Source organism: Panthera pardus, unplaced genomic scaffold (genome assembly GCF_024362965.1).
Source record: "Panthera pardus isolate Hobbes unplaced genomic scaffold, ASM2436296v1 HiC_scaffold_12, whole genome shotgun sequence".
In the NCBI taxonomy this organism is placed as follows: domain Eukaryota; kingdom Metazoa; phylum Chordata; class Mammalia; order Carnivora; family Felidae; genus Panthera; species Panthera pardus.
Genome location: NW_026526677.1, coordinates 6,971,738 through 6,993,123, shown reverse-complemented (window position 1 = coordinate 6,993,123; position 21,386 = coordinate 6,971,738). Strand labels below are relative to the sequence as shown.

At 61.7% G+C, this 21,386-nt stretch overlaps 1 protein-coding gene across 1 annotated transcript; it reads left to right on the top strand.

Annotated features, from left to right (window-relative positions):
- Positions 1-342: 342 nt before the first annotated feature.
- PCNX3 (pecanex 3) lies at positions 343-21,309 on the top strand. Its single transcript, XM_019414985.2, is given in 36 exon segments — positions 343-1,004; positions 1,372-1,559; positions 1,787-1,886; positions 2,009-2,048; positions 2,148-2,243; positions 2,479-3,606; positions 4,113-4,236; positions 4,322-4,500; positions 4,964-5,054; positions 5,414-5,549; positions 6,854-6,975; positions 7,780-7,933; positions 8,219-8,251; positions 8,514-8,685; positions 8,794-8,904; positions 9,269-9,360; positions 9,537-9,646; positions 9,828-9,933; positions 10,040-10,132; positions 10,311-10,461; positions 11,257-11,401; positions 11,752-11,929; positions 12,961-13,069; positions 13,233-13,362; positions 13,752-13,810; positions 13,918-14,133; positions 15,020-15,273; positions 17,631-17,861; positions 18,033-18,136; positions 18,443-18,590; positions 18,683-18,913; positions 18,998-19,272; positions 19,655-19,788; positions 19,872-19,972; positions 19,974-20,171; positions 20,248-21,309. Coding segments are annotated over 36 exon segments (6,090 nt in total). The 5' UTR covers positions 343-851; the 3' UTR covers positions 20,446-21,309.
- Positions 21,310-21,386: the final 77 nt, after the last annotated feature.

The following is a 21,386-nucleotide window of genomic DNA, read 5'->3' as shown; positions in this document are numbered from 1 at the left end:
TGTAGCCCTGGGGAGTCCACGCCTCCACCCCGCCTCCTGTAACTCACTGGGAGAGTTTTGTGCCAATTAATTCCGCCGTCACCCAGTGGCCACTCATCAACTAACCCTTCGGTTCCGCCCAGTGGTGTCTACTGTGTTGACAACGCCTAGGTGTGCGCATGCGCTCGAGCGCTACCACTTTTGAGCTCTTTTAGACCTGGACTCTGCGCACGCCCAAAGGGCTCCGCCGCTTCTTAGCGCTCCACTACCTTCCTGCGCGTGCGTCGGGTTTCCTGCCGTCAGGTTTTCCTTTTCCGGGTCTCAACTAGGCCCGTCGCACGCATGCGCCACTGTTGGCTGGCGGCTCGCGGTTCCTTCCGGCCTCCCCCTTGGGCCGGCTCCTGCAGTAGCCGGGCGAGCGCGGAGCCCGAAGAGAGTGACCTGTAACCCCGGAAGTGGACCTCAGGGTCCCGGGGCTCTCCCCGGGCCAGAGCCGAGGGAGCCGTCGTCTGCACCCCCGGAGCACCCACTCCACGCCCATCTCTGGATGCCGCCGACGGGTGCCCGGCCCGTGCCCCGCGCCTGCCTACCGGATCGGCCCCTCGGAACAGTTCTGGGCCGGGGGTGGGGGCCTGGACCCCGCCCCTGATGAGGCTCCACCCCCGCGCCCAGGCCTCGCTCCGCTGACTGCTCCGGCCGGCCCCGCCCCCTGCCCGCCCCCTTGCCCGGGCGACCCCTCTCCCCCGCTGGGGGAGGCCATGGCGTGAGCTCGAGGCCGGGCCCCGGGGCCCTCGGGCGCCAGGCGGGGCATGGGCCGGCGGCCGCCCCCATGAGGGTCCCGGGAGGGGGGCGCGCGCATCAGCGGCGGGGCCATGGGGTCGCAGGTATTGCAGATCCTGCGCCAGGGGGTGTGGGCCTCGCTCACCGGCGGTTGGTTCTTCGACCCGCACCAGAGCACCTTCTCCAACTGCTTCCACCTTTATGTCTGGATCTTCCTGCTCACCTTTCCCTTCTTGCTGTACATGGTGAGATGCTGCCGCCACCTGTGACTCTCGCGGGGAAAGGGAGGGTGGATGTCAGGGAGGGGTGCCAACCTGGTAGGGATTCCGGGCTGTGCCTTGGGCACTTGGGGTGTGGAGAGGATTCACTGCAGCGTTTGGGGTAGGTGGAAGAGTGGCCAAAGTATTCTTTTGTTGGGCTGGGTGACCTTGAGCCCCTCACTTAATCTGACTCCGGTTAGAGGACCGAGCTTCTCGACAAGGTCTCGGTACCAGCAAGGGATGGGCGATGAAGTCTTGTGAATTTGTGAATCCCGGCTCTGACTGTGGCGGTAGGCCTGCCCCATGGGGCCGGGGCTGTATAAAGAGGAGCCTGACTTGCTGCCATCTCCAGGTCCTGCCCCCCAGCTTGATGGTGGCCGGTGTGTACTGCCTTGTGGTGGCTGTCATGTTCGCTACTATCAAGACTGTGAACTATCGGCTGCATGCTATGTTCGACCAGGGCGAGATCGTGGAGAAGCGCAACTCTACCATGGGGGAGCCGGAAGAAGAGCCTGCACAGGGGGACAGCAGTTTGCCCAGGTTGGTGGGGTAGGGGTTGCGTTGGGAATTGAGGGGTCCTGGTGCCTGGCCTTAAGGTTTGGGGGCTTAGGGGACATTGGCTGCGTGAGCAGTTGAGTGCTAGCTCTGCGGTCAGCCCCAGACCTTCGAGAGGACCCTGGAGAAGAGAGGAGTGCCGGGGATGGTGGAGGAAGTACAATGGGAAGAGGGGAGGTCAGCCGAAAGCTGATGTTTTTCTCCTCTGCTAGGGACCCCGGAGTGGAGATGACAGTGTTTCGGAAAGTGAGTTCTACACCGCCGGTACGCTGTAGCTCCCAGCATTCCGTGTTTGGCTTCAATCAGGTCTCGGTGAGTGGTCCTTAGCGTCAGTCTGTCCCACTTCTCTCTTGGGAGCCCAACCCCACTGTGGGTATGTCCTGAACCTTCGTTTTACCCGGCATGTTTCTTCATTTGTTTGTCTGTGTGCCTAGGAGCTGCTGCCCCGGATGGAGGACTCCGGGCCCCTCAGAGGTAGGTGGCTCCTGCTCAGGGCTGAGTTTGGTGGTGTGGAACGGGATGGCACACCGGTGCCTTGAAGTCCTGCTGACACCTGTGGGGCCATGGTCGCAGACATCAAGGAGCTGGTTCGGGAGCAGGGCAGCAACAACGTGATCGTGACCTCGGCTGATCGAGAGATGCTGAAGTTAAGCTCACAGGAGAAACTGAGTGAGTGGGCATGATAGGGCAGGGACTTGGCAGCGGGGGGAGGACGAGCTGACTTGTCTTTGAGTCACCCCAAGTTTTGTTGCTCCGGGGCTCTCTTTGTCCTTCAGGTTGGGGCCTCCTCATTGTCCTGCCCCCGCTGGGCTCTGGGGAAGCAGCGGCCTGAGGACCCTCTTAGCGACCGGTTCCTTTTGCAACATGCCCCTCCCTCACTTTCTGTCTTCCTTTTCTCTGATAGTTGGAGACCTTCCCCAGACACCCCCGGGGGCTGCCCCAGACCCCTCTCTCCCCAGCACAGACTCTTCAGAACGTTCTCCCCTGGCTGGGGATGGAGCCCCCTGGAGGGGGAGCAGTGTGGCCGATACTCCCATGAGCCCCCTTCTGAAGGGGAGCCTCAGCCAGGAGCTGAGCAAGAGCTTCCTGACCCTGACCCGGCCTGACCGGGCCCTGGTGAGGACCAGCAGTCGACGGGAACAACGCCGGGCGGCAGGCGGCTACCAGCCCCTGGACAGGCGGGGCTCTGGGGAGCCCACACCCCAGAAAGCCGGCTCCTCGGATTCCTGCTTCAGTGGCACTGACAGGGAGACGCTGAGCAGCTTCAAGAGTGAGAAAACCAACTCCACCCACCTGGACAGCCCCCCTGGGGGGCAAGCCCCGGAGGGCAGCGACACAGACCCACCCTCTGAGGCTGAGCTGCCTGCGTCACCAGATGCTGGAGTCCCCTCAGATGACACCCTGCGTTCCTTTGACACGGTCATAGGAGCAGGGACGCCACCGGGCCCAGCCGAGCCGCTCCTGGTCGTGCGGCCCAAGGACTTGGCCTTGTTGCGGCCCAGCAAACGGCGGCCACCCATGCGAAGACACTCCCCACCTGGCCGTGCCCCTCGGCGGCCCCTTCTTGAAGGCGGGGGCTTCTTTGAGGACGAAGACACCAGCGAGGGCAGCGAACTGAGCCCGGCCTCCAGCCTCCGATCTCAGCGCCGCTACAGTACCGACAGCTCTTCTTCTACTTCCTGCTATTCCCCCGAGAGCTCCCGTGGCGCAGCAGGGAGACCCCGGAAGCGACGGGCCCCCCATGGGGCTGAGGAGGGGACGGCTGTGCCCCCCAAGCGGCCCTATGGGACCCAGCGGACGCCTAGTACCGCCAGCGCCAAAACGCATGCCCGAGTGCTGAGCATGGATGGGGCAGGGGGCGATGTCCTCAGGGCCCCCCTGGCTGGCTCCAAGGCTGAGCTGGAGGCCCAGGCGGGGGTGGAGCTGGCTGCTGGGGAGCCCGCTCTGCTGCCTGCTGAGGCCCACAGGGGACCTGCCGCCAACCAGCCCGGCTGGCGGGGGGAGCTGCAAGAGGAAGGTGCTGTGGGGGGAGGTGAGTGCCCGCTCTGCTGGGGGTGGGGTGGGGAGACGAGCTAGCTACGGGCTTGGGTTTGGACAAGGGCCAGGCTGCAGAGGAGCTGGTCAGAGTCAGCTCAGCCTCTGTCTCAGGGAGCCGGTGGAGGTGGACTGAGTGAGTGAGAGGCGTCTGCTGAACCCCTCAGCTGAGCAGGGCCGAGAGACCTCAGACACCTGGCTCCAGATCTTGGCAGTCAGTACAAAGCCTCCGGCCGTCGAGGATCCTCAGCATCTGCATTCGTTGTCCTGGGCCGCCAGTGGGGCAGGGCAAGGTCCTATCTTCATTTCCAAGCGTGGAAACTGAGGCACAAGTGTGGTTAGGTGACCTGGCTAGGCCCCAGAGGCAGGACGGAGTTGAATGAGGCCTGACACTTAGCTCCGTGCAGGAGCAGCTGCTGCCTGCTCCCCCGCCCCCCCGCCCCGCACGCCCCCCCAACGTGTCCAAGCCCGTGTCGCTTACGCTTGGGGCCTCTCTCTGGGCAGCGGCCGAGGAGACCGGCAAGCGGGACCGCACAAGCAGTGTGAGGCGCACTCAGGCGATCCGCAGGCGCCACAATGCGGGAAGCAACCCCACCCCTCCAGCCTCTGTTATGGGCTCGCCGCCCAGGTGAGCCCCTGCTGGCTGGTTGGAGGGGCGGTGGGGGCCCGTGGCTCTAAGTGGCGCTGACCCGTGGGCCGACCCCCCCCTTCAGCAGCCTGCAGGAAGCTCAGCGGGGCCGGGCCGCCTCTCACTCCCGGGCGCTGACGCTGCCCTCCGCCCTGCACTTTGCTTCCTCGCTGCTGCTCACCCGGGCCGGCGCCACCGTTCACGAGGCCTGCACCTTTGATGACACCTCCGAGGGCGCCGTGCACTACTTCTACGACGAGAGCGGTGAGCCCCTCCCCCGAGTCCAGCGGCCGAGCCCCTGAGCCCGGCTGACCCCACACCCCCTGGCCCTCACGCGGGGGTTTTCGTAGTCCTCGCAGCAGCGCTTGCTCTGTCGGGCACGTACCGCGCCCTCAGCCCCGTGGCGACCGACCGCTTTACCCGTGCTGCCTGACCTCAGACTTGCAGCCGCCCCGAGGCACGGGGTAGCCTCGTAATCCTTGCCCTGCTGCTAAGGAGGCTGAGACACAGACTGAAGTCACAGCTGAGCAAGTGGCGGGAGAGAATCCCAAACCCAGGGCGAGCTGACCCGCGGTCTCTCTCCTCTCCAGCTCATGGTCCCTAGGGGCTGGGCTGCCACCCAGGAGGATGTAGCACGCGGTTCTTCCTTGCATGACGGTCCACGTGGGTCAGGCCTGGGTGCTCCTGTCCCTGATCTGCTGCCTTGTGTCCCATACCCTTGCCCCAGGCGTGCGGCGTTCCTATACCTTTGGCCTGGCTGGAGGCGGCTACGAGAACCCTGTGGGGCAACAGGGGGAGCAGGCAGCCAATGGAGCTTGGTGAGTCTCCAAGCTTGGGCTCGCCCGGCCGGCAGCCTGTTGGGCCGATGTTTCTAGGGATATTCTCTCTTCCCTGGGCTGGGGCAGGGGCAGCTCAGAATCTCTAGGAGAAGAGGGTGGAGAGTGGCAAAGGGCAGGCCTGTAGGGGTGCTTACGCTGTAGGAACACGACATCTCTAGGCAGGAGGCTTCTAGGAACCAGGGCCTGGGAGGGAGATCTTTCTGCCACCTGTTTCCTGTATTCTGTATCTGAGCAACCCCCTGTTGCAAGGCCCCAGTTGTGGCCTGACTTTGGCCTCAATGCCCCCGCTGTCCCAGGGCTCTCCAGTGGCCTAACCTTCATGGCTGCTGTTCCCACAGGGACCGCCACTCACACTCCTCCAGTTTCCATTCGGCTGATGTCCCTGAGGCGGCAGGTGGCCTGAACCTGCTGCAGCCAAGGCCAGTGGTTCTGCAGGGTATGCAGGTGCGCCGCGTGCCCCTGGAGATCCCAGAGGTGAGGAGCCAGCGGTCAGGGAAGGACCTGCGGGAGGGGCAGGGGGGGGGGGGGGCAGGTCACTGAGCACTTGCCCAGGTACCAGGAGGGACGAGCCGTTCCAAGTAAGGGCTCCCGGAGGCCCTGAGGTGTCCGTCCTGACCTTTGATGGCTGACACTGGGCGTGCAGGCTCTCTGGATCTCTGGGGCCCAAGGAGTTGTTTATTTGCTTATTCAACAGGCGTGTCTAGGGTATCTCCTTTATCCCAGAGGGGCCCCCACTAAGTGGGGATGACGAGTGTCGACAGTGATACCTGTGGAAGAGGCGCTTTCTTCCACGTACTTGGCTGTGCTGCTCCCTGTGCTGGGCCCAGGTGCACCGCATAGCACGGGGCACTCTGTTCATGCTTGTTGCCTTAGCGGGGTTATTCACGGGCTCCCATCTCACTCCCACAAGTACCCCGGTTTGGACAACAGTTTACAGGATCTGTCTAATAATGGCAGAAGCATTAAAGATGCTTCAAAGCCAGAGTCAGAGTTTAGAGAACAGTCGTGAAAGGAGCACCCACTCATCTGACACTCAGGGTCACAGACAGCATATGCAGTGCCCAGAAGCCCCACGTGTCCCTTTCTGGTGCATTTATTCTCCTTACTTGTCACACGGGATAGGCACCACGGTCCTGAGACAGCTGATGGCCACATCCAGAGGCAGGGGCTGTGCATCTTTGGCTCTGCATTGTATCCCTAAGGCCCAGGGCGAGGCCTATAGTTGTGCCCCATGAGTATGTGTTGAACGAAAGATGCAAGAAATCCAAAGAGATTAGGTATTTGCCCGGGGCCTCACAGTACTGGCATTGGCACCCAGGCCTGTCATCAGGGCCGGTTCCCTGTGTGCTCTGGGATAGGATGGTCAGAGTGAGCCTGATGGCTCTGTTCAGGAGGAGGGTAGCATTGCACTGCGTCCCAAATGTGGATTTCACCGAGCCCAGGAAGAGGTGGGAGAGGCTGCCTGAGCGGGGAAGACAGACACGGACGGTACTGGTGACTGTGGCCCGCAGCAGCCCCGGCGGGTCCCCAGCAGCCATTGAGCCATTGAGTCCTAGGAACCCGGAGAGAGGATCGGGCCTTTGTGATGGAGCGTCAGGACAGGCCACAGGGCTGCTCGATGGCGGGGACTCTGTGCTGGAGGAAACGGCTGACCAGCCAGTGTGCACCGGGCAGGGGGATGGTGGCAGTGGACCGTGTGGGGGGCGAGGGGCTGATGGCTGCGGCTGTGGGGACCGCAGTTTGACCTGCTGGACCAGGACTCCCTGCACGAATCCCAGGAGCAGACGCTGATGGAGGAGGCACCACCTCGTGCCCAGCACAGCTACAAGTACTGGCTTCTTCCTGGCCGCTGGACGTCTGTGCGCTATGAGCGGCTGGCCCTCCTGGCCCTCCTGGACCGGTGAGTGCCCACCCGCCTCGGCCCCCGGCCCCAGGCCCCCCGGCCTTCTGAACCCTATAAACATATGGAGGCCATCACGGCAGCAGGAAGCCTAACCGTTGCTGGGGGTCACTGAAGGTGTGTCAAGGGCTGGAGTGGGGTTCATCTAGGTCCTTTTGGAGCGTGAAGGGGTGAAGGGGTGGCCAAGCGGATGGTGCTTTAGTTACTCCTCTGTCCCAAAGCTCCACTCAAGACAAACCATTCTTGTCCGGTCTCTTGTTTATATCTGTTTCTATTTTAGATTTTATTGAATAGAGGCCCACGGTCTAAAAAAAGCTCGCAAACTCTTTGTCTCAGCTTTCCCATTTCTCGGGGGTAACTGAGGCCCAGGAAGTCAGATAGAGAAGTCAAGTGACTTCTCTTGTCTGCATGGATGACTTGGGCCTAAGAGCCCGTGTCCTGGCTTCCATGGTCTGGATTTCCTCCCGGCACTGCAGCCAGTGTTTGTGGGGCACTGCCTGTGTGCATGGCACGCGTAGGCTAGAGACAGGCAGTCCCCGGAGCGGTGGCACTTGGAGCCTACAGGGTCTAGAAGGGACGGAGATTGGGATTCAGGTTAGCAACGGGGTGGCTTCCTAGAAGAGGTGCGAACTGGCCTCCATCCCTGAGAGGTATAGATTCCGACATTCAGAGGATGAGGGGGTGGCGCGGGCACAGGCACAAACGTGGGCCTTTGTGGCTGGGTCCTGTCCTCTGTGCTCCACCCACTTTTGCCCCCCTAGCCGGTAAGGAGTTGGGTGTGCCCTGACCTTGCTGTCTCTCCAGGACTCGGGGGCTGGTGGAGAACATACTCGGCGTAGGCCTGAGCAGCCTCGTTGCCTTCTTGGGCTACCTGCTGCTGCTTAAGGGCTTCTTCACGGATATCTGGGTCTTCCAGTTCTGCTTGGTCATTGCCTCCTGCCAGTATTCCCTGCTGAAGGTCAGTCCTTACTCCCCGGGCCACCTCCCTTCCCCCGCCCCCCCCCCACCACCCCACCTCTTTCCACATGCCTCCTTTCCCATAATCCATTTTGAGGGGTGTGAGCTGGAAAGCAGATAAGACGCTTGAGATTCCCTGTAACCAGCCCCTTGCCTTACAAATGAGAGAACCAAGGCTCAGGACAGTTTAGGATCCTGCCCTGGTTACTCCTGACAGCCAGTGGTGGAACCAAGCGGGTCCTGGGCTCTGGCTTCTGTTGCGAATGTAGCTCCTGTCTTTTTCCAGAGTGTCCAGCCTGATGCGGCATCTCCCATGCACGTGAGTAGAGTGCTTTCCCGAGGGTGCTCAAATTTGGGGCTGGCAGGGGCTGAGACCAGGTGTGCAGGGGTCTGGGAGGGGCAGGGCTCCCTCACCACCCGTATGGCCTCAGATTCTCAGTCCTGCTGCCCTCACCCTGCCAGGCTTTCTGTCTTAGATCCAGGGCCACGGGTAGGGCACGTGAGCATGTGCGTGTGTGTGCGCACATGTGTGCGGGGTGGTCAGTGGGGGAGGCCTGGCCCCTCACGGTCCCACTCCCCAGGGCCACAACTGGGTGATCGCATATAGCCGGCCCGTCTACTTCTGTATCTGCTGTCTGCTCATCTGGCTGCTGGACGCCCTGGGCTCAGCTCAGCCCTTCCCACCCGTCTCCCTGTACGGCCTCACGCTCTTCTCCGCCTCCTTCTTCTTCTGTGCCCGGGACGTGGCCACTGGTGAGATTGGGCAGCCTTGAGGTGACTCAGGGGAGTGAGGCCCCAACGGTGGGCCAAGGGGTGGCCTGCAGGCTGACTGGCCGGGCCTTTGCTTTCCCTCCCTGGCAGTGTTCACCTTGTGCTTCCCGTTCGTCTTCCTCCTGGGCCTCCTGCCCCAGGTCAACACTTGCCTCATGTACCTGCTGGAGCAGATAGATATGCACGGCTTTGGGGGTACAGGTAGGGGGCCCATAGGTGGCTTGCGTGTCGGGAGGCAGTGTGGGGCCCAGGAGGGGCCTTGGGTTGGGTGTGTGGCTCCAGCCTTTTGCTGAGTCTTCTCCTGTGTCTATACTGTGGGTATCTGTAGGTGTGGATCAAGAGCCCGTCACCTCCCCCTGCTTCCTCCCCTCCCCAAACAAGTGGTTTAAACCCAAGAACGCCAGAAGCCCTGAAGGCCTCTCAGGGCTCGAGGAGCAGAGAACAATGGGCTAGTGATGGGTCCCAGGGAGGTTAGCCTGTGAGAATCGAGGGGCAGTGGGGTGCGGGTGAGGTGGGGCAGCAGCAGGTAGCAGTCGGGCCTTACCTGCTGTTTCTCACCTGACAGCCGCCACCAGCCCGCTCACTGCCGTCTTTAGCCTCTCCCGCAGCCTGTTGGCTGCTGCCCTGCTCTACGGCTTCTGCCTTGGGGCCATCAAGGTAGGGATGACCTGTGGGGTGGGGGGCATGCTGAGGCCCAGGGGTGTTGTCGGGGCAGGACTGTGAATTGGGCTCAGCGGTGGCTTCTCCCGGGGCAGGGGGAGGGGGCGGTGGATCCTCCCCTCCCCTCCCACGCTTACCCTGCCTCCCCTGACCAGCATGGGTTCTCTCCCCAGACTCCTTGGCCGGAGCAGCACGTCCCTGTCCTCTTCTCGGTCTTCTGTGGCCTCCTGGTGGCCCTGTCCTACCACCTGAGCCGTCAGAGCAGTGACCCCACCGTGCTCTGGTGGGTGCCTGCACGTGCCTGTCCGTGCGCATGTGTGTGTCTGCGTGTGTGTCCGTGCATGGCAAGGGTTGCGGGGGCGGGGGGGTTCCGTGCACGTGCCTGGCCCCAACCGACCCTGGTGCCTGCGGCAGGAGCGTGGCCTCTGCAGACCCGGGCCTCTGCCTCTTCTCACCCACCCCAGGTCTCTGATTCGGAGCAAGCTCTTCCCCGAGCTGGAGGAGCGGAGCTTGGAGACGGCTCGGGCCGAGCCCCCAGACCCACTGCCAGACAAGATGCGCCAGTCGGTGGTGAGGGGCTGGAGTGTGGGGTTCTAGTCTTGGGGTGGGGAGCTGACAGGGTGTGGTCAGCCCCCCGGGCGGCGGGCACCCACGCTGGTGTTTCCCGGCCCTGCAGCGTGAGGTCCTGCACTCTGACCTGGTGATGTGTGTGGTGATCGCCGTGCTCACCTTTGCCATCAGCGCCAGCACCGTCTTCATCGCCCTGAAGGTTCGTGTGGCATGGGCCACCCCTGTCCCCTGGGTCTTTGCCGGAGCCTCCTCCACCTGAGGGCCCTGGGCAGCCATGGCCTCGTGTCTTTCTCTGCCCCTGCCCAGCCCGTGCCCAGGCCCCCTGGGCTCCTTGGCCTGCTCCCCTTGGCTGAGCCTCTGGCCTCTCCCTCCTGCAGTCGGTGCTGGGGTTCGTACTGTACGCACTGGCTGGGGCCGTGGGCTTCTTCACGCATTACCTGCTGCCGCAGCTCCGCAAACAGCTGCCCTGGTTCTGCCTGTCGCAGCCTGTGCTGAAGCCGTTGGAGTACAGCCAGTATGAAGTTCGAGGTGAGTGCCTGCCCCCGCCCCTCCGCCCCTCCTGCCCTGATTTCCTGGTTGACCTGCAGCCTGCCGGCAGGGGGCAGCCTCCCCCCGGGCTGTCCTGACCGCGCTGACCCTGCAGCCCCTTCGAGGGCCCTGCCTGCCTTCTCCTGCCTGCTGTGCCCCAGCTTGGCCCCTGCTTTGCTCTCACCCTGCCTGCCCTGCCCTTTTCCCGCCTCTTTTGCTTTCTCTGAGGAGATGGAGGAAGTAGAATTCCAAGGCTCTAAAGGGATCTGTCATCCGGGATCACAGATTGGTTTCCAGTAGACCAGGTCTGCCTGGCTGATTTTCATTTGAGCCCTGTGATAAAAACACCTTTAAGTCTCTGTTTAATCATCTGGTTTTGTTATGCAAAGTTCCACGTGCCCTGTTTTACTTCAGTGATAAAAGATTTTGCCCATCCCCGCGTGACGATGATCAGCTCAAGCCAGGTGGCAGTGGCCCCTTACGAAGGGCCCTGCAGCTCAAGGTCACAGCGCATAGGGGCCTCACCCAGCCTGCCGTGGCTCCAGTGGGCATGTTGGATGGCCTCATTCCATTTGTTTTCAGACAGCAGAACAGGCAAAGAGTGTGCCCTGGGCCCCTGATGTGCCCTGTCCGGGCCTCATTGCCCTCATTTGAGCTGCCACAAAGCTTCTAGGCACCTGGAGAGCCATGTCCCCTGGTTTGCCCTCCCTCCAGGTTCCCTCTGGGAGCGCACCTGACTTGGCCCTGCGGTAAGAGGGGAACACACAGAGTCAACAGTCCTGCCTTCTCTCGCAGGCGCTGCCCAGGTGATGTGGTTTGAGAAGCTGTATGCCGGCCTGCAGTGCATCGAGAAGTACCTCATCTACCCCGCCGTGGTGCTCAATGCCCTCACGGTGGACGCCCATGCTGTCGTCAGCCACCCGGACAAGTTCTGCCTCTAGTGAGGACTGCCCCGCCCCCACCATCCCACCACTTGCGTTCCCACGTGACACGTGGGATGCTGAAGCCCACAGAGGGAATGAAAACCTGCCTCCGCTGCCCAGCCAACTAAAGCAGGATTCGGGCTTCTGACCTTTTCTGCTGAGACAGTTGCCTCTTGGAAAACAAACGTGTCTCCCAGATGTGTCTAAAAAGGGCGACCCCTTTGGAGAGCAGAGGCTGAGAGTCACCAGCCCAAAAGAGCAGGGCCCAGCCCAGCGGCGCCCAGGCCAGGGCCGGGGAGGGATGGGCAGCCATCTCTTCTGCCTCCTGAGCCCTGCCTGGCACATGATGCCTGCTTCTCGTCTACAGCTGCCGGGCGCTGCTGATGACCGTGGCTGGGCTGAAGCTGTTGCGCTCAGCCTTCTGCTGCCCGCCCCAGCAGTACCTGACCTTGGCCTTCACTGTTCTGCTCTTCCACTTTGACTACCCACGCCTCTCCCAGGGCTTTTTGCTTGACTACTTCCTCATGTCTCTGCTCTGCAGCAAGGTGAGGTGCTCATGTTGCAGTCTCTGGGCTGTGCAGCGGGAACGGGGTGGCGGGGAGAACTCCCCTAGGGGCCTGCGGCCCTCGCCGCTGCTGTTCCACATCAGCCCCACCGTGGGCCTTCGCAGCAGTTTATCCAGGGGCACGGAGGAAACTGGTTTAAAGGGCTAAAGTGACTTGCCTCAGGTCCCCCAGAGAATTGGTAGCCAGCCAGGACTTGAATCCAGGTCTGTCTCACTTGGCTGCCTGTTCTCTGAATCATGGTATGTGGTCACTTTCCTTATAAGCAGTTAAGGCAGTTCAGACTTGGCCTTGTCCTCTAGATACCAGCCTCTGAGCTCTGCCCCTCTGCCAGCCACAGCCCTGGGGAGCAGTTAAGAGCTGAGTTTCAGAAGCCCCTGGGGCCTGGGTATATCCAGACTGCTCTGCCAGGCTGTGGGATCCCCTGACCAGGGGTTGGGGGAGGGGATCACTGTGAACAAAGAACCATTCCTCGGCACTATACTGGAAGCCTGTAGTGGTACCTTCATAGCCCTGGGATCCCAGCAAAGATCCCAGCATAACCCTGAGCCTTTTTCTTTTACATGGGTGTTCTGGTCTGGTTTTCTGGTCTGGCCCAGAGTGGTAGGGATCCAAACTGTATCCCCTTCTGAGGGTGGGGCCTGTGACTGTGTCTTGACTCTCAGTATCGTGGTTGAGGCCCAGCCTCATCACTGACTGATGGCCTGAGCAAGTCATTTGCCTGCCCTACCTTTTCTGAACCTCACCTTTCCGATCTGTGAAATGGGACAGCAATAGGAAGCTCCCAGGGTGGTCCTGCAAATAGATGGCTAATGCTCCCGTAGAGGGTTTGCTAACGGTAACGGATACTTTGAGCCAGGTCCAGGGAGAAAGGGCCGGGAGTGATCTTGAGCTTGACTCGCACGTGGGCAGCCACTGGGGTAGGCTCGAGGCTGTGAATGGGTACTTGATAGACCCCCACCTCTGTGAGTGACCTGTGTATCTTTCACTTCTCCCCTCTCCGACCCTGCCAGCTGTGGGACCTGCTGTACAAGCTGCGTTTTGTGCTGACCTACATCGCGCCCTGGCAGATCACCTGGGGCTCGGCTTTCCACGCTTTTGCCCAGCCCTTTGCCGTGCCACGTACCCAGCCTGCCGCCCGCTGCCTGGGTGGGGGTGTGCGAGGAGGGCTGTGGCTTGGATGGGGGGGGGTTGGGGGCACGGGGCAGGTTGACGGGGGTCAAGGAGTGGTGAGGGAGGTCAGGGAGGGTCCTGTATGCCTGCCACCTCCTTGACTTGCGCCCAGACTCGGCCATGCTGTTCGTTCAGGCCCTGCTCTCAGCACTCTTCTCCACGCCACTTAACCCCCTGCTGGGCAGTGCCGTCTTCATCATGTCCTACGCGCGGCCCCTCAAGTTCTGGGAGCGCGACTACAAGTGAGTACTGCGGGAGCAGGCGGGTCACCCGGAGGGGACCCGGAAGGGAGGAGCTCGGGGCCCAGGCGGGGTGGGGTGCAGGGGGGTGCCACAGCGAGGTTGCAGGTGCTCGGGCACGGTGGGCTTCAGATGGGTGATCTGATGAGGGCAAAACCTGAGTCAGGCCGAGCCTCGGGCTCACACCCTGGGCTTCCTGGCCATGTGGTCCTAGGTGAGTCCCCTCACGTCCCGAAGCCTCAGTCTCGTGTGCAGTGGGGCTGTCATGGCATCTGCCCAGAGAACAGGGGTGTGGGCTCAGAGGACGCGATGGTGGGCTGGCGGGAATCATCGTCTGAACCCTGGGCAGCCTCACCCTCTCAGCCAACTGTGTTGTCCTTCTCTCTGAACAGCACTAAACGTGTGGATCATTCCAACACCCGCCTGGTCACCCAGCTAGATCGGAACCCAGGTGTGTACTTGGCCATCTGGGGGCTTTTAGGGCCGCCGGGCCTCCCTGGGGAGGGAGCCTCGCTTACTTGTCATTTTGCCCATCTGTCTGTCTGTCCTGGGTCTCAGGCGCTGACGACAACAACCTCAACTCCATCTTCTACGAGCACTTGACGCGCTCGCTGCAGCACACGCTGTGTGGGGACCTGGTGCTGGGCCGCTGGGGCAACTACGGCCCCGGCGACTGCTTCGTCCTGGCCTCTGACTACCTCAACGCCCTGGTGCACCTCATCGAGGTTGGCAATGGCCTCGTCACCTTCCAGCTGCGTGGCCTTGAGTTCCGGGGTGAGCCGCGGGGCCTGGGCCTGACGCGGGCTGCTGCGTTGCATGGCGCGTGAGGGCTGGATTCTAGTCCATCCCTGCCCTGGTTTGCAGGGTGACCTTGAGCAAGGCACTCTTCCTCCCCGGGCCTGGGTTTCCCGGTATAACTGGTGAGGCGGCAGGGTCTCCTTTGGCCAAGCTGTGTCCCTGCCCTGACTCTGGGTCCACAGGGACTGAACAGGCTGTACTCGTACAAGCTTGGGCCCGGAGCTCTGGGATCTCCCTTCCGCTCCCAACTGCCTGCCCTGTGGTCTTGGGCTTGGCCCAGGTTGGGTGCCACCTATGACCCCTGGTGGGTGAGCTAGCTCTTTGCCCTCGGAAGACGTCCATGTTGGATGTCAGCTTCAGAAAAGGCCCCTGAGGGTGCAGAGGGGCTCTAAGCACAGCTCATGAGCACCATGAACTTGAGCAGGTCGCTTTTCTCTGAGCTTCGGTCTTTTTTTTTTTTTTTTTTTTTTAAACGTTTTATTTATTTTTGAGACAGAGACAGAGCATGAACGGGGGAGGGTCAGAGAGAGAAGGAGACACAGACTCTGAAACAGGCTCCAGGCTCTGAGCTGTCATTACAGAGCCCGATGCGGGGCTCGAACTCACGGACCGCAAGATCATGACCTGAGCCGAAGTCGGCCGCTTAACCGACTGAGCCACCCAGGCGCCCCTGAGCTTCGGTCTTTGCTGTGGCCCCTGGGAGTCAGGAAGAGAAAGGGTTCATTTGTCGATCCGTTCATTTAATAACGTTTACTCAAACGGCATCCCCGGGCAGGGAATGACGAAGGCCGGGGTGCTGGCTGGGGAAAAGGCAGGCGGGATGTCCTGGTGGCCCCCTGACTCCCCCCCCCCCCCCCCCAAGGTACCTACTGCCAGCAGCGCGAGGTAGAGGCCATCACGGAGGGCGTGGAGGAGGATGAGGGCTGCTGCTGCTGTGAGCCTGGCCACCTGCCACGGGTCCTGTCCTTCAATGCCGCCTTTGGGCAGCGCTGGCTGGCCTGGGAGGTGACGGCCAGCAAGTACGTCCTGGAGGGCTATAGCATCAGCGACAATAACGCCGCCTCCATGCTGCAGGTGTTTGACCTCCGCAAGATCCTCATCACTTACTACGTCAAGGTATGTCGGGCGGGTGGCTGGGCAGCAGGGGTCCCCACTAGCAAATGCTCACTGACCAGGAGCGTCCTGAGTGTCATCTTCTGGATTGTTGGGAACCTGTTTTTCCCAAGGGAAGCAGAAGCCTTAGGTTAAGCATCCTCCAAGGTGCCACCCATCACCGGACAGCAGGACTCGGGGGCCTCAGTGGCCTGTGTGGCTCTAGCAGTAGGGTACTGGGGGGCGGGGGTCTCCCTGTCACCCTCCTCTGGAAGATGCACCTTGGGCAGTATCGGGGGAAAGTGGGCAGTATGTGCATGGGTCCCCTCACTGGGCTGCTGGTCCTGGGAAGGGCAGTTGCTGAGGCCAGTCTTCTAGACCACCAGGACCCTGGCCCAGGTCCCACCAGCACAGAGGGACGATAATGCTACCAATGGTGGCGTTAAATGATAATCATAGAAGTGGCTGCCAAGCGGTGGTACTTACCAAGGGACAGGCTCCTAAACTGGCTGAAGCCCACCATACCCTTCAAGAGAGGTCCTGATGTCTCGGCCATGGCAGCTGGCTCGCAGAAGGAGGCGATTAGCCTGAGGCCCCAGAATCAGGAGGAAAGTGGCAGAGCCAGTCTTAGACCCAAGCCTGGGCCTCCCTGTCTCAGTCTGGGTGTGCCAAGCACCTGCTGGGGGTGGTGGGGTTTGTGAGGCACGGTGTGGGGTCCAGCAGGAGCCCTGGACTGGGTTCTGGGAAGCCTGCGATGTCACCTCCTTTGCTGTGTCTGGTTTATCCGCTTGAGAAGTGGGGATTACTGGAGTTCTGTGAGATGGCAGGAATGATGCAGCTTTGTGACCCTCCAGAGTAAGGGAACCGAGGGAGTGGGGTGAGGGTGGTCACTGGCCACAGTCCCTTGTGCCCTCTTAACATCTGCCCTGGGGCTCCTGGCGCGGGGTCTGGAGGGGAGGCCTCCTGGGGCCCAGATAGGCCTGCTCACCTGAGGTCATCTCTGGGCCAGGCGTCTGCATCTCCCAGCTGTCCTCTCGCCTCCAGTGACATCCCTTCTGCAGCACACGTCAGAGAAACTGTAATTCTTCAGTGGTTTTTCCTAGCCACCCATCCACTTCTAAGGAAGGGCTCGTGAGCCTCACACCTCTCACTGTCACCTAGGAGGAGGCTGTGGTCCAGACCGGGACATTCCCAGCTTCAGGTCATCCAGGGGTCACAGTTCTGTCCACCTCTCCCCCCCGCCCCCATTGTCAGAAAAGTGCTTTTACTGAGGTCACCCTGCTGCCTCCCGGAAACCCAGCTCAAGGCCAACAGCAGCCTTCTCAGGGCTGTGCACCAGGCACCTAGCCAGGCTTGGGCTGGCAGGCTGAGACGAGCTCCACCCCAGCCAAGTTTAATGTGCCACGGGGAAGCTGACTTGCCACGGATGCAGCTGCCTCCAAAGCTGGGCGCAGTCAGAGCTGGGTACAGGTGTCTGTGGAGGACCTGGGGGGTGCTCTGCCAAGGACGGTGTGGGGTGAAGTTCGGAAGGATGAGTCGGGCGTGGTGGCGGGTGTGTGGGGCAGGGTGCCCCACCGGAGCCACCCTGCTGGACGTTCCTCGTCCTGCTGTCTGGGTGCCCTCTGTTCATGGCCGGCTACAGCACCCTCTCCAGCCCCGGACTGGCCACCCTGTCCCCAGGCACAGGACCAGATCGGCTCCATCCCAGGGTGCCCATGGAATCCCTGTAACCTTGCTGGTTACCAACTGCCAGCCGCACACTGCCCATCCATCCTGACTGTCTACCTTCCAGAAGCTCTTCTCCATTTGCCCAAACACCTGCTCAGCAACCAGCATTCACTTAAGGGGTACAGGAGCCGCCGACTTTGGGCACAGGGTACTGTGCCTTTGCCTTTTTTTCTGAGTGGAAGCCCTGTGGCTGTCACATCTCACCTGCCTAAAGGGACCCATGACCTACGGGCATGGCCTGCAGGCAGCCCCACTACCTCAGCCTGACCTTCCAAGGTCTCTGACATTTGGATCCCACAGCATCATGGTGTGGAAAGTTCTGGGGGTTCAGTTTAGAACCCCCTAGCTCCGTCCGCTTTGCTGTGTAACCTCAGGCAAGTCTGCTGTCTAAGCCCCAGTCTCTCTTCAAATGAGGGATCTTCTGAAGCAAGCAGACAAGCACTTGCCACAGGGCAGAACCTTCCAGGCGATGCTGTGTAAGGAGGGGGGCTTCCTGGCCTAAGAGAGGGGGGCACACTTGCCCGCGTGGCTTCAGGGAACTCAGAGGGGCCGAGGGTGGATGGCCCAGGGAGCATCCTGGTGCTTTCTCTTCCACGACTAGGGCATGACCGCAGTCACCAGCCCCGGCTCTGATGGCTGCCCTCTCCTCCTAGAGCATCATCTACTACGTCAGCCGCTCACCGAAGCTGGAGGCGTGGCTGAGCCACGAGGGCATCGCGGCAGCCCTGCGGCCCGTGAGGGCGCCGGGCTACGCTGACTCGGACCCCACCTTCTCACTGAGCGTGGATGAGGACTATGACCTCCGCCTCTCCGGCCTCTCACTGCCCTCTTTCTGCGCGGTGCACCTCGAGTGGATCCAGTACTGCGCCTCCCGGCGCAGCCAGGTCCGGCCACCACGACCCTGGGGCTGCCTCCCTCCCTCGCCCCACCGGTTCTCCCTTCCCCGTGCGAGTCCCTCTTGCTCTCAGCCTCCCTTGGCCCGGGCCCTGCCCCCCGCCCCGAATTCCCTGTCCTGGCCTGAGCTGGGCTCTGGGGACGGGGTCCTTGTGCCGCAGCCCGTGGACCAGGATTGGAACTCGCCGCTGGTCACACTGTGTTTTGGCCTGTGCGTGCTGGGCCGGCGGGCCTTGGGGACTGCCTCGCACAGCATGTCTGCCAGGTGAGTGCCACAGGCCTGGCCGCGCCTCCTGTGCTCCCCCTGCCCCTTCCACGAACAGCTCTGGGCCAGAAGCCCCCAGGAACCACATCAGTCCTTCCTTCAGGGTGGCTCCTCTCTGTGGGCAAGACACCTCCCAGTTATGATCATGGCTGTTCCTCACCACCCTGTGAAGGACCCAGATGGAGACGGACCTTGTCAGGCTGGGGAAACTGAGGACCTGCAGGAAGAGCGGTCTCGGCTCTGACCACTGCCTGGAGAGCCAGAGCTCAGGAACCTTCACGCTCGCCTGTGCCTTCTCTTCCACAGCCTGGAGCCCTTCCTGTACGGCCTGCACGCCCTGTTCAAGGGGGACTTTCGCATCACCTCCCCACGCGACGAGTGGGTCTTTGCTGACATGGACCTACTTCATCGTGTGGTGGCGCCTGGAGTTCGCATGGCCCTCAAGCTCCACCAGGTAGGGGACACGCCCCCAGGCAGGGCGGGGCGTGGGGTGAAGCCCCTCCCCAGGGCGGGGCCACTGACGCGGCCCTCCGGTCCACCCCGCAGGATCACTTCACGTCCCCAGATGAGTATGAGGAGCCCGCCGCCTTGTACGACGCCATCGCAGCCAACGAGGAGCGGCTGGTCATCTCGCACGAGGGCGACCCAGCCTGGCGCAGCGCCATCCTCAGCAACACGCCCTCGCTGCTGGCTCTGCGTCACGTCCTGGATGATGCCTCCGACGAGTACAAGATCATCATGCTTAACCGGCGCCACCTCAGCTTCCGAGTCATCAAGGTGGGGATGCCCCTTCCCGCCCCGTGCCCGCTCGGCCCCCTTCCTGGCACTGACCCCCTGACCCTTGTGTGTGGCCGCCCACAGGTGAACCGCGAGTGTGTACGCGGCCTGTGGGCCGGGCAGCAGCAGGAGCTGGTGTTTTTGCGCAACCGCAACCCCGAACGCGGTAGCATCCAGAACGCCAAGCAGGCCCTCCGCAACATGATCAATTCTTCCTGTGACCAGCCACTGGGCTACCCCATCTATGTGTCCCCCCTCACCACCTCGCTGGCCGGCAGCCACCCCCAGCTGCGGGCACTGTGGGGTGGCCCTGTCAGCCTGAGTGCCATTGCCCGCTGGCTTCTGCACAGCTGGGAGAGGTGAGCCCAGAACACCACCCCGAGCCTGTGGGGCTGAGGTCCTGGAGTGAGAAGCAGAGGCTCAGCGAGGTGAAGCCACTTCCTCCTAGGGCTCAGAATGAGGAAGTGCTGGAGCCAGGATTGGGCCCCGAGAGCTGACACCGTCCCAGAGCTGACCTGACTTCATCCTGCTCTCCCAGAGTTGAAGGTGGCCTTTAGCCTTAAGAGCCATTGCTAACGCCTCTCTTAGAAGACCCTGCACAGTAGATGGCAAAATCTGTTAGAGACAGGATGCTGGGGCTCAGAGATGTTAGGTGACTTGTCCTGGAGCCGGGGGCTTGTGCCTGCAAGGTCGCTGGCCCTCCCCCTGCCAACCTGTCCCTCCCCACTGCCCCCATCCCAGGCTTCATAAGGGCTGTGGCGCCGGCTGCAACAGTGGCGGGAACGTGGATGACTCGGACTGTGGCGGAGGCGGTGGCTTGGGCTCCCTCAGCAATAACCCCCCCTTGGCACACCCCACACCTGAGAACACAGCAGGTGAGCTGGCGAGGCCGGGCCGAACTGGTGGGTGAGGAGGACGGCCGAGCTGAGATCTCTACCCTCTTATCTGTCTCCCACAGGCAGTGGAGACCAGCCCCTCCCTCCGGGTCCAGGCTGGGGCCCTCGGCCTTCCCTGAGCGGCTCTGGTGACGGGCGCCCCCCTCCTCTGCTGCAGTGGCCACCCCCCTCGGCTCCCTGGACCAACCCCTTCTTCTCCCGCCCCCACTGAGGGTCCCCGGCCCTCAAGAACCCCTGGCCCCGGTCTCCTCAGTTCTGAGGGTCCCAGCGGGAAGTGGACCCTGGGGGGTCGGAAGGGGCTGGGGGGATCTGAGGCAGAGCCAGCCTCAGGGAGCCCCAAAGGAGGCACCCCCAAATCTCAGGTAAGGGTCCCGTGGAAGGGTTGGGTCCTGAGCTACTCGGGTCTGCTTTCCCACCAACCTCTCTCCCCTCCCTTAGGCGCCCCTAGACCTCAGCCTCAGCCCGGATATCAGCACCAATGCCTCCTCGCCCGCCAGAGCAGCCCAGGACATTCCTTGCTTGGACAGCAGTGCTCCTGAAAGTGGCACACCCACTGGGATCCTGGGTGACTGGCCTGCCCCTGCTGAGGAGCGTGAGAGCCCGGCTGCCCAGCCCCTGCTGGAGCATCAGTACTGAGTGGCCTGGTACCCTCTGGATCCCAGCCCTAGGATTCAGTAACTTGGATCCCTGGTCTCTGGCCCTCTGCTGGACCACAGAACTGAGTGGCTTTGGCTTCCACATCTGAACCCTGACCTCTGGCTGCCTTAGCCAGCGTACCGGAACTAAGTGGCCCAGACCTCCGGCCTTGATCCCTGATCTCTCATCCCTAGTCGAGGGCCTGGGCTCCCTAAACTGAGGCAGGCAGCCTCCCAGCCAGGCCCTAGAAGTCAAACCCATGGGCTGGTCCCGTTTCGAGCCCGTGGCCAGGACTGTCTTGGCCCCTGGGCCTGCACTGCCTGCAGGGGCAGCCCCTTGGCCTGGACCAGGGGCTGAAATGTGGGAAGGGTGGTTTCTTTTTTTCTTTTCTTTTTTTTTTTCTTTCTTTCTTTTTCTTTCTTTCTTTTTTTTTTTTTCGTGCTTCAGAGACACCAGAATTAATAACACTATTTTTGATTTTGGTTGGCGTCTTCTTTTTTCTGTCTGGGATTGTTTGGGTGGAGGGTAGAGGTGGCGGCCAGGTCAAGGTAGATGAGCACCAAGAGGAGGATAAAGGATGTGGGGCTGGGTTATGATGGAGATAGAGGTAAGGCCCAGGTAGGGTTCACGTAGCCCTAGATCCCTTCCCCCCCTAACCTGTTCCTTTTGAAGCCTTGGTCTGAAGTTCATTTTGTTCACTTTCTCATCCCTGTATTTTCAAACACTTCCAGTTCATGAGGCTAGTGCCTATAATTATCGGCCTTGACTTTAGCCGAAGCCCATCTCTGAACCTCAGTTTATCCAGCTATAAAGAAGAGAGGACACCTGTCCAAAATGTTTTAAGAATAAATGAGAGCGCGTGGAGAGTAGGGTTCAGTGCTTAGTAAGTGCTCATAAATACTCAGTTTCTGGGCACCTGCTGCGTGGGGTGGATGGGTGGG